The 12,228-nt window shown below is 30.6% G+C and overlaps 2 protein-coding genes across 6 annotated transcripts; one reads left to right on the forward strand and one right to left on the reverse strand.

The window, feature by feature from the left end:
* Positions 1-457: 457 nt before the first annotated feature.
* On the forward strand, positions 458-8,101 carry LOC128394066 (putative fatty acyl-CoA reductase CG5065). 5 transcript variants are annotated; one of them, XM_053354309.1, is made up of 9 exons: positions 458-1,206; positions 1,456-1,511; positions 2,902-3,541; positions 3,828-3,944; positions 4,445-4,620; positions 5,976-6,048; positions 6,273-6,961; positions 7,321-7,581; positions 7,675-8,101. In XM_053354309.1, the coding sequence occupies exons 3-9, from the start codon at positions 3,455-3,457 to the stop codon at positions 7,847-7,849; spliced, it is 1,578 nt and encodes a 525-aa protein (XP_053210284.1). In that variant the 5' UTR covers positions 458-1,206; positions 1,456-1,511; positions 2,902-3,454; the 3' UTR covers positions 7,850-8,101. The 5 variants fall into 5 exon arrangements, with proteins under 5 accessions (XP_053210284.1, XP_053210285.1, XP_053210288.1 ...); XM_053354310.1 differs by lacking the exon at positions 1,456-1,511; XM_053354311.1 differs by lacking the exons at positions 458-1,206; positions 1,456-1,511 and adding an exon at positions 1,780-2,029.
* A 1,261-nt stretch (positions 8,102-9,362) lies between these two features.
* On the reverse strand, positions 9,363-12,228 carry LOC128394059 (transmembrane GTPase Marf-like). The gene is made up of 2 exons (XM_053354301.1): positions 10,017-12,228; positions 9,363-9,936 (listed from the first exon to the last, which is right to left on the reverse strand). The coding sequence occupies exons 1-2, from the start codon at positions 12,104-12,106 to the stop codon at positions 9,732-9,734; spliced, it is 2,295 nt and encodes a 764-aa protein (XP_053210276.1). The 5' UTR covers positions 12,107-12,228; the 3' UTR covers positions 9,363-9,731.

Genomic DNA, 12,228 nt, shown 5'->3' on the forward strand with positions numbered 1-12,228 from the left:
CGAATTATAATCAAATCAAATGAAAGAGTGAAAAATCAATGAGTCAATGAAATGATTATCGTTTCATTTTGGAAAACATTAAATAGAAAGGAAAAAGTAAATGATTAGTTGATTTAATTGTCTTACCGTCTAATTAGTTTTCACCCTGGAGAAGAAGATGATGAGGATGAGGATGATAAAGAAAGAGAAAAAAGAAAGAGACTAAATATTTATATCATCTAGAGAAACGAAAACAAACCGGAGGAAGAAAAAAGCTCATGCTCATGGAGAGAGAATTAGAAACCATAGAAAATTAGAGCGGAAGAGAAAAAAAGAAAGTGAAATCGATAGAGTAGAAAGAGAAGATTGAATCATGTAGACAGAGAAGATAAATTCTCGAAAGAGAGAGAGAGAGAGAGAGAGAAAATAATCTGATATTTTCTCTCTGAATATTGTGTAACCCAAGATTCGAGACACAACATTTACAATTCGAAGTGAGCTGAGTCGAGAAGAAGAAAAAAGAAATTCAGAGAAAATGAACTGAGAGAGTGAGAGGGATGAAGAAAACCCCACCGAATGAATAGTCCACCATCTCTACCGAAAGTGACCTTCCCTTTAATTGTCAACAGAATAGTAAATCAAAAGTAACAATTAACTTTCTTCTCTCACAATTAACCTGTTTTCTATTTTTCTCCATCAACACCAGTTAACCAATTTTTCTCTCTGTTTACTATCGTTTATTTTTCTTCGCCTTCTCAACTGTTTATTACTTTATTAATTCACAATTTCCAAACTGTTTACAATTAACAGTCTCTACAATTAATTCCATAGAGTTAATAGTCTAAATTGTTCATTTTCTTCATTACTCTCATGTAAATGTTAACATCATCATCTTAATGTGATATTCAGTTGACTCCCAATTCGATGTCACCCTGATTTTTTCATCTTCATTTTCTCCATCATCATCAACTGATTCTTTCTTCCCTTTATCATCATCTTATCGTCCATCATCATAATCATATCATCGTCATCATCTTAAGCCGGTTAAACATAGACAAAGAATCTAGTGTTTCCTAAATCATCATCATTTTTTTTTTCTTCTTCTCTATCATTTGATGTTGTGTTTATGGTCATTGTTTTATTGAAGTGCAATACATTGATTGCGAGTTAATTGTTTCCTGTGTAATGTCTCAAATCTCACCCAACAATTAGTAAATCACCATAAAGGTAATCACTGCCAGAGAGAAAATTTTCACAAAAATAATATTCATTTCTCTTCATAAATATAAGATCTTGATTGTTACTCTTTCATTTGTATAACTCTCTCTCTCTCTCTCCCTAACACACTAATTGTGATTATATTGATGACCTTTCAACTTTCAACAATTAACTTGATATGGATTTCTAATTGTGCTACACACACTCACTCTATCCTTGTGTCTATATATAAATTACATTGACGTTAACTGTAAATAGTTACAATCTTGCTGAAAATCACTAACCAAGAAAAAGTAACTACACCAACAATTTAGGTGTGTAACCTAATTGATTTGTCTATTTTTTTCTTCCTCTCCATCAGTTTACCTTCATTTTATCATCTCTCTCTCTCTCTCTTATCATCTTTCTCCCTGAGTCTATTTCTCTCTGAGAAATTGTCTCCATCATCTATGTAATTTTATCTTCCATGAAAGTGTATCTTTGCCATATCATTTTCCTAATGTTTTTTTCCAATGTTTTACTTTCGTGTTTTTTCTTTTTCAGTCTGGTTTAAGGTCGAGGTTAGAGATTAAGAAGAGAGAATCATCATCTCCTTTCTCTCTCTCTCTCTAATCATGATATTCTATCATCCATCTAGTTTATTTCTTCCTTCCTCCTGTTCCTCTCTCTCTTTCATCTTCTTACCATCATATGAATTATTCTGATTCATTTGGAAACTTTGTTCTACATTTTTATTTTCTTCTATTCCTCTTTCCGATCTCTCCTCTCTTTGCTTATTCATTGATGATTGAAGATAAAATCAGATGAAAGAAAAGATAACTCAAAGAATAAGGTAATAACCATAAAAAACCATGATGATAATGATTTAGTAGATTATCTCATTGATATATATTAATATTTTCAAAGCGAATTGATTTTCACCATCAATTGAAAATTCATCATGAAACCTTTTCTCACCACCCACGCTTAGCCTAAAACACTTTCCCTTAAACACCATCACCATCACAACAAACTCACACACCAAGACTAAGAAAATGTTTGAGAATATGAAAAAGATTAACAAATTAAGGTAAATATCCTTAATCCCCTCCTTTCTAATCTTCAACACTTATCAACCTTTAACTCTATCATCATCATAATCATCATGATGGCCTTTAAAAGCACGGAACTACCCTAAAGAAATTCATACCTCTCACAATCAAGGTGGAAAGATCGGAAATACCGGAAGAAGAATAAAAAAGATTTAGATTATCCTCTCTCTCTCTCTCTCTCTTTCTTTCTTACTCTTTCAAGTTAATCAATTGAGGCAAATTAACTGACCTCTATTTTGAATAAGTTTCACTTTCATCATTAAAAGTATATAATATGTTAGTGAACTATTGAATATTCAATAATATCCTTCACCTTTATAATTATCTTGACGATGATTATTATTATTATCCAATATCATAGAAATGCTTGTTGACCTCATCATCAATTCAAATTGATTACGATGTTTGTATCGTTATTGTCAATGAACCATAAATTTGAATCATTATTGTTATTATTTTGTTTTCTTCTTGTTGTTTTTCACTCACTCACTCACTCACTCACTCTCTTGATTGTTTCTTTCATTTTCTTATGATTTCATTGATAATATTATATATTAATGAATTTTCACTAATGTCTTTTTATCTTCTTCTTGTTTATCATTATCATCTTCAGGTGACCTGGTAATATATTTGAGAGTAAAGGTGGAAGACGTTTGACCAGAAAACTGCCTTGAAAAGCTTAACGAATCTGAGTTCAGAATCTAATCATACCTTCAGTTATCATCATCACCATCATCATCTAATTATCAGAAACTTCCAGTCGATATACATCATCATCATCATCATCTATCGTCATCCATCGTCTTCGTCATTATTTCTTCATCACTCCCTCTCTCACTCTCTAACTTACTCACTTTTCTTTCTCTTTCTCTTCCTGTTACTTTATCATCATCATCCCTTCATTGAGAGTTAATTTTTTCAACAGTAACGTACTGACAATCAACGTATCCATCCAGTGTTGTTAATTTATTATAAGTTGGTGTCAATTTGGACACAACAACAGTTCAGGTTCCAAAGAAAGTGAAAGTTTTGTTTTTCTCTTGTGTAATATACTAATTGTAACTTTACACAATCAACAAACAATATACACAATTAGTGTGTCGATCAATTTTTCTTGATTATCTTTAATTGCTAATAACTAATTACAAACGGACCAGTTAATTACAATGTTACCTCGTAATGAGTCTCAGATTAGTAATTTTTTTAATGATCGATGTGTTTTTATCACCGGAGCAACAGGATTTATGGGAAAAGTAAGCAATTAGTATTTAATTATTATCCCTTTTCATAATTTAATCTCTAATCAGTTATTTTATTAGATTATTACCTTGATTGTTTCTTGATTGAACCTTGTTAATCTTTGATATTAAACAATTTTTTTCTTCTTCTTACCCTTGGATCATCTTGAATCCAATCAACCTAATCGTCGTAATTAACTAATTATCACCTCACTCTTTCTCTCCTCATGATTACTTAACCATGTTAATTGTTGGTAAATTTTTTTTCTTCTTCCTCTCCAATTAATTATTATTTCCACAGGTTCTGGTTGAAAAGCTACTTCGAACCTGCTCTGGGATAAAAAACATTTACGTCCTACTACGAAATAAGAAGGGACTGAATGCTCACCAACGATTGGATGAACTTTTGGATGCAAAGGTGTGAACAATCAACTAATCATTCCAATCCCTCTAATAACAATTAACCTTTAATTTCTTTACCAAAAAAAATAACAAGAGATAATCAGAGTAACAAAACTAAACATATTCTTACCATGGTAAAAGTTTATTATTATTCTCGATTCGATCAGAAATATTTTATATTTTCTCAGAAAAAACAAAAGGAAATCCTTGATTATTACTCTTTCTTTTCTTTCTATTATTATCACAATTATCCATTGTTATTATTAACCGTTATTGTGACAACGATAATATCATTAGTAACGATATCGATAGTAACGATATGTGTTTCCGTTGACATCGATTTGTGCTCATCTTTTGCTTTTTTTTCATTTATTCTGAGTAATGACCATGATCCTCATCTTATTATCTTATTATTAATTTTATTCTTCTCTATCATCATTATTATCATCATCATCATCAACCATTCGCCTTGTGTATTATTTGGATGTTTTGATCAACAATCAAATCAACTTGTAGATATTTGATCGGCTAAAAGATGAGAATCCAAAAGCATTGAACAAATTGATTGGTGTTTCCGGTGATATTTCACTTAATGGATTAGGATTATCGGATAACGATTTGAATACATTGATTAAGGAGATTTCAGTTGTTTTCCATTCAGCAGCAACAGTTAAATTTGATGAACCATTAAGGTGAGTGATTAACTAATTGTTATATAAACTTTTTCTTTCTACTTCTTCTGTTGTGTCTCTCAATCGTTTTTTTATTAGTTAATTGATTTGGAGAAACAGATTATCGTATTTAAGATTATTGTTGATAATTGTTGTCGTTGAACTTTAATTATGTAACAAGTTAATGAGTATGTAATTGTCACTTTCTTTTTAATTCATTAACCTTAACTGTCCTTGACCGTTAATTAAAATCATCAACAATCAGCAGAAAATTTGAAAAAGTGTTAATGTTTTTAATGTTAGAAAGACGGAAATTAATCTTATCCTAAATTATTTCGTGATTAATGTTAATGATTATCATGATGATGATGATGATTAGTTGATTAGTTGATTATGATGTTTACTTTAAATTATTCTGGGTCAATGAAATTGTTTTGATTCTTGGTTTGTTTTGTTTTTCTTGTTGTTGATCAGGTTAAACTTTTCATTGATTTATTTACAATTAACTTTCACTTGTTAACCATTTCATGATTAACTTTGATTTTGATTTAGTTAATTTTTCATCATGTATCTACCAATCAATTGATTATTAACCCAAACAAATTTGTTTTTTTTACTGTTTAAATTTGGTCATTTAGCTACAATTAGGTCAGCTCATTTTCTTGATAGATATTTATGATTAACAGCTGATTCCCTTTGATTAACTCAATTTACTAATTAATTATTATTATAAAGTGAAACTTTAATGATTATTATGATTATTTAATTTTCTACTTTGATTTGATTTGATTTAAAAGCCACTATTAATGTACATTTGTTGGTTTTTTATTCGTAGTGGACAATTAGGTCAACGACTGGTTTACTTTTGTTGTTGTTCACAATTTTAATTAGTTAATCATGTTAATCAAGTCTGCGATGATATAAGGAAAATTTTAATCAACTTTCACTGATTAACTTATTCTGTCAATGATAATTAATTATCATCTCTTTTATTTTATTGACTCAACAATCAATTAAAACAATTAACAACAGAAACAAACATTAGTTAAATTGGTAAATTAAAATTGATTCATCATTTTAATTAATTAATTACTCAAACAATTAATCAATTTTAAAACATGTCAACATTTCATCATCAACAATTTATTATTTATTTCAATTACATTGAATGAGTATTTTTTTTGTTGTCATTCAATCACAATTAGCTAATTGTTTGATCTTCCCTCTTGAATTTTCATCACAATTAACCTTTAAACAATTGAATTTCCAACAACGATTATTAATTATTTTCTCAATTTCTTAATTTTATTAGAATTGGGATTGAATTCTCGCTAATTTCAAACTAAATTAACTTTAATCATCTTCTTAATTTCCAGAGCTTCCATTGAGTTTAATGTTCTTGGAACCAGAAGAGTAATTCAGTTCTGTCATAAACTGAATAAATTAATGGTAAGTTAAATTGTTAAATCGATGTAACCATCGACTACAATTAGTTAACATAAAAACAGAGAAAAAATCAATGCTAAATTGTTGACAATTTGTTTGAATGAAAATCAATTGAATAAAGTGAAATCAATTTACCTTGGTAAACACTGGAATCAATCAGATAATTGTCATGTAAATTTTCAATGGATGTTAATTGTTTTGTTTCCTCTTAATTGTTACTCTCTCAGGCCTTGGTTCATGTATCAACCGCTTATGCTAATTGTAATCGCGATGAAGTTGATGAAGTTTTATACGAATCACCGGCAAAACCTCAACAGGTAATCGATGCAATGGAATGGATGTCAGAGGAAGTAATTAACGAGATTACACCTAAATTAGTTGGCGATCGTCCAAACACTTACACATATACCAAAGCATTAGCTGAGACTTTATTAACAGAAGAGTGTGGCAATTTACCTGTGGCCATTGTCCGACCCTCTATAGTGACCGCTGCCTGGAGGGAACCATGTGCAGGTTGGGTTGACAATATAAATGGTCCAACCGGCCTGGTTTTGGCCTCTTCCAAGGGAATCTTGAGAACCATGTTATTTAATTCACAGGCAACTGCTGATCTGATACCTGTTGACACGGTGATTAACCTGATGATCACCGTTGCTTGGTACACGGCCACCCGTCCACAGAATAATATAATTATTTATAATTGTACATCGGGAATGCTCAATCCAATCACCTGGGGTGATATTGAACGGATCGCTTTTCCCATTCTATTAAAATATCCGTCGGTTGAAATGTTCCGTTATCCTGGTGGATGTTTCAAAAATAATCGACTTGCCAACGAAATTTCCGTCTTCTTCGAACATCATGTACCTTCCTATTTGGCCGATTTTTTCGCCCTCCTTACAGGTCGTCAAAGAGGGTAAGTCTCTTTTCCTCAGTGTGTCCACTTTTCTCATAGAAAATCGTAACTAAACTTGATCGATTCACTTTTTCCTCCACCTTGATTGTTTCTCTCTCTCTCTCTCTCTCTCTCTCTCTCTCTCTCAATCTGATTGATCAGTTGATTGATTTTCATGATAACCTGTGAGGTAGGAAATAAGGTGTGATCCTAAAAAGAGAAAATAGAACATTCGAAAAAGTGTTGATATTGATTTACTCTTTTCTTTCTTAATTCTTTCCAAACTAATATCACAATTAATTCATTCATTTTGTTGTAAGGTATCACTTTAGTCTAATAATTTTCTTTTTTGTTTCATTTTTTTTTTTGGGAAAAAATAGTAAAATGGTTAAAATTTACTCGAAACTTCATAGAGCCAGTGGAGCATTAGAATTTTTCACAACACGCCAGTGGCGATTTAAGGTGGACAATGTCCTAATGCTCTGTGATCAACTCCAAGGAGTAGACAAGCAATTATTTCACTTCGATGTTCGTGACCTTCACTGGCCGACCTATTGGGAAGATTATATTCTGGGTATTCGAAAGTACGTCCTAAAAGAGGAGAACAGTACACTTCCATTCGCACGGCGAAATTTACAACGGTAATAAAATCTAAATAACATTATAATTAAATCGCTAATCAAATCTAATTGTTATTCTAATTTTTTTGCTCTTCTCTTTTTTTTTCGATTCAGATTGTACTATCTGAATAGGTTACTTGACCTTTTTTTGATGCTCGGAATTTGGAATATATTCTTACGGCGAACTCGAACCGCTCGAATTATTTGGTTACTTTTTACCAACTTATCGAAATCAATTTTGTTCAAAGTTGTTGGGAACAACAAGAAGCTTATAACTCAATCTGATTGACCATTGGCTGGACCTTTAACCTGATAGATATTTAAAAGTCTTACACACTCATATACACAAAATATAAACAAAAAATGATGATTGTGTGTGTTTCCTGTTCCGGTTTCCTCATCAATTCAATATACTTTTTAAGATAATGTTTTGTTTTTGTTTTACTGTTTTTCTGACCAATTTGATTAGGAAATTACAATGAGATGAAACAAATTAAACTCCAACAATTAGAATCAGAATTGCAAAATATAATCACTCTAATCAATTGTTTACAACTATATTTTGTTATATTCAATTACACCAACAATTAAGTTTAAATTAATGCTTAAGGTCAATGTTTTTTTCTAGACGAAATCAATTGATCCTTTAATTTGTTTGGCTCTACAAGTTAATTAATTTGATTATATATTTAATTGATTTTACTCTCTTTTTAAAAACAAAAACAAATCACACAACTGGTGATTTAGTTAAATCACCTAATTGTTATCATCCCAATTAATTGATTGTACAAATTAACCGCGAAAACAGATTAGTTTTGTAAATTTGATCAACTAATTAGGTCAACACTTTTTTTTGATTCATTTGGACTCAACAAATTTTCAAGACTGACCCACTGATTTAATTGTTACAATTAGATCAAATTTGATTTTCAGTATCTTTGCTTTAATCTAAATTAATACTATGTATACATTTTTAATAATCACGACAATTAACCAATTACAATATAAAAAAAACTCGCAAATAAAAAATTACCTTTTAAATTAAAAAAACTTTTTTTTGTTTCTTTTTCTTGTCAACAATTAAAGTTAATTGTTTATTGATTTTCTGATTTATCATCGAAGCTATCAAATTATGATTAGTGGGCCTTTTTTTGATTAACTTTCATTTTAACAAAATATCAAATTAAATTGTTTCCAAACAATTTAATAAAATCCGTCATCACCCTTAACCTTAATCATCACTTTCTATTGATTAAGTTAATTGTGACCATGGGTTTAAATCATAACTGTAACTGAATGTAAATTAACCGGAACAATTAAACTGCATCATCACCGGATGTTAAATCATAACAATCAAACAATTTTCTAGTTAAACAATTATAATTGAATCAACAACCTTTCAACAATTTACTGAACAATTTAATTGTGATTGTATTAATAAGTAATAAAAAAGTTTCTTTCAAATTTTTGATTATAAATTTTTCACCTAATTATGATTAACCTTCATTGACAATCAATCTTTATAATCTAATTAAGTTGTAAAGTAATTAGATTTACGATTGTTTATCTTGACAATTAGTCTAATTGTAAAATAATTAAACGATGACACAATTAAATTGATAATAGGAAACAAGAATTAAAAACAATTAGTCTCAAGTGAATAACTAAACAATTAACTACAAGTTGTGATTAACAATTTAGAGACAAATGATTTGGTGATGAAGTAAATGATTAAGAAATATTGATGAGAGGAAATAAATCATCATTCTGATTGGAGTTTAATTGCATCCAAATTGTATAAATATGATTTTAAATTTTCTATTAATTAATTGAACGAAATTTGTATTTCAATCAATAAATTTTAAATACTATTAATAGCATTTCAATTTTGTTTTATGTTACAATTGATTAATAGTCAATAACTATTACTATAAATATAAAGTTTTCAAACTGGTGAGAGAAACAATTAACTTTGATTGTTGATCTTCAATAACAAGCAATTACAATAGAGATTAGTAAATCATCTGTTAATTGTTAATCTGCATCTATTTAAAAACAATTAGTATTTTAGTGGGAAGTTGTTTTCTTGATTGTTCACTGGTAACGAACGGTTTTGATTAGATTGATGATTTTGAAGGATTTTCTCGTTAGCATTTGTGGTCAACTTGTGGTCAACTTTCATCGTGCAAATAAACATGGGTGAAATTATCTAATTCACTGGATAAAAAGCTTGCTTTGTTTTTCAACGTTCTCGAACTGTTTCCAATCTCATCTAATTGTCTGATTTCAGCGTCTAATTTACTGATTTCTGATTGAACATTTTTCATATTCGAGTCAACCATATGACATAAACGTGCAAAAGTCGCGGTCAGTTCCCTGTTAAGATAAAAGAAAATAATAATAAACAATTAGTTGTGAAAACAAACATTCTCATAATTATGATTCTATATACTCACTGTTGAACTTGATGTGAACAATTAGCACTTGTCAAATCAACAATTAACTTTAATTTGCGAGTTGCATGGTTAACATATTGCTTTTTAAAGGCTTTCTCTTTCGCCTTGTTAGTCCATGTTAACCTCTCATAGAAATAAAGGAAAGTATAAACACCAAGTGTCACTCCGATTACCCTCCAACCAATGGTTCGCACCATAAACCCGCCGAGTGCCAATGCACCAAGTGTTGTTTGTGACTGTGTGCCACTGAGAAATGATAACTTTTCAATAATTGGTAATAAATCAGCATCCGAAGATACAGTTGAATTATTGTGAATAGATTTATAATCGTTGCTTGGTGTTTGTGGTGCTGTTGATGGTACAGATCGTGGTATTGAATTTGATCCTTTACCGAAAAAGTTTCCACTTCGAAATCGTCGTATCATTGATAATAGTCCAAAAGAGAATCGAAATTCAAGATCTTCCTGGAAATCGGCACAAAGTGATTCACAGTTTATTCTGTAAAGAATCTCGAAACTTTGTCTTGATCTGAACGTTAAAAAGTCAATTTTCTTATTCTCTTCTTCGGGTATTAAAGAGGTTACCCTTTCGATCATCTCCTTTTGAGCAGATTCCACACAATTAGATAATTCGGTTGTAAGACGAGCTCTCATATTTGAATCTAATCCTTTCTCAACGTGACTATGTAACTCCTTCTTATAAGTAGACAGGTAATTAGAATCATCTGAAAATGGCCTCTCAAAATCACTAACCAAAAGTGATAAACGACGAATCTCCTCTTTCAGTGCTAAATTAACTTTCTGTTCCGTTTGATCAACAATATTGATTATCTTATGTTTAACTTCACTTGTTAACATTGACATATTTGAATTGGTCATCTCCAAGCGTTTAGCTTCCTCTGAACGGTCAGTTGACTTTCTATTCTTTAGATTGGTTGAATTTTTATGAATACTATCCAGCAGTAAACTTAAATCATTAATTATACTATAACCACGTCTGGCATGTTGATCGAATTTGGTTTTTATCGAAGATTTAGAAAGACATTCTTCAAATTTTCTTTCAAAATTTTCAAATTCAAAGTAACGATGTTGAAATCCTTCCGGAAATGTGGAGCTAACATTTTCTTGGGATTCTTGGGTTCGCCAGATAAGAACTTCTTTAGCAGATATAAAGAAAACTCTTTCCGGTGCCTCAGCTCGTGAGACAACTTTAAGTTCATCGGAAAGAAAGGAAACACTTCGATCGGTATGTTGTTTACGAACACGTTCCAGATTTTCCGGTTCACTTGCAGCTGCATCCCAGCGATTGTTTAAAATGAAGATGTTTGGTTTTGAAATTTTCTCGCTCACTTTATGGAAAAAAGCTTTTTCTGTTCGCATTAAAGTTGACTCCGCATTGGAAACCAAGACAAACAGGTCAGCATCTAAGCAATGTTTATCAATCCATTCATCAAGATTTGGTGAGACATCGATACCTGGACTATCCACAAGAACAACATCATCTTTAAGAAGAGAACATTTATTTTTAGGCCAGAAAATTCGAACCAAAGTAGCATCACCCAATTTCTCTGAATTAAGAGCATTAGCCAAATGGGAAACAGATTCAACGTTTAACTTTTCATCGGGATCATCTTCCAAAACAAGATAAGCTTCATCAGTATCCGATCCTTCAACTTGTAGAAAACAATTGGTTGTATGACCCATTCCAGATGGTAAAATTTTCCTTCCCAGAACTGAATTAATAACCGTTGATTTACCATTACTTGTACGTCCAAAGAAAGCAACTTTCATGTGATCCCTTCTGAGAACCTCACGAATATTACAAACTCTTTCAGATAAATTAACCACATTGGTTAAAGCATCGGTTTCAAGAACATCCTTACGACAAGCTTCCAAGAAAATTTTACTCTCATCGACATAACTTTCAATGGCCACAAAGATATTATTAATCTTTCTCTTGGCGAGAACAAAAATTTTCAATGGAGAATCAATTGGCTCGATTACCCCTGGAGCAACACCTAAATTGGAACCATTTGTCTTAGAGAAATGATGAGTATCCACCATCAAACTATTCTTTAGAAGATGAGCCATAAATAAAAATTACAATTTCAATAAACATACAATTTTAAAGTGAAAACAATTAGTCAATTAAACAAATTAATTACAATTAAAACAAAGAATGAGAAAAACCAAAACAATGGAAAAAAAAATCC

Source organism: Panonychus citri, unplaced genomic scaffold, assembly GCF_014898815.1.
Source record: "Panonychus citri isolate SS breed McGregor unplaced genomic scaffold, ASM1489881v1 Contig00139, whole genome shotgun sequence".
In the NCBI taxonomy this organism is placed as follows: domain Eukaryota; kingdom Metazoa; phylum Arthropoda; class Arachnida; order Trombidiformes; family Tetranychidae; genus Panonychus; species Panonychus citri.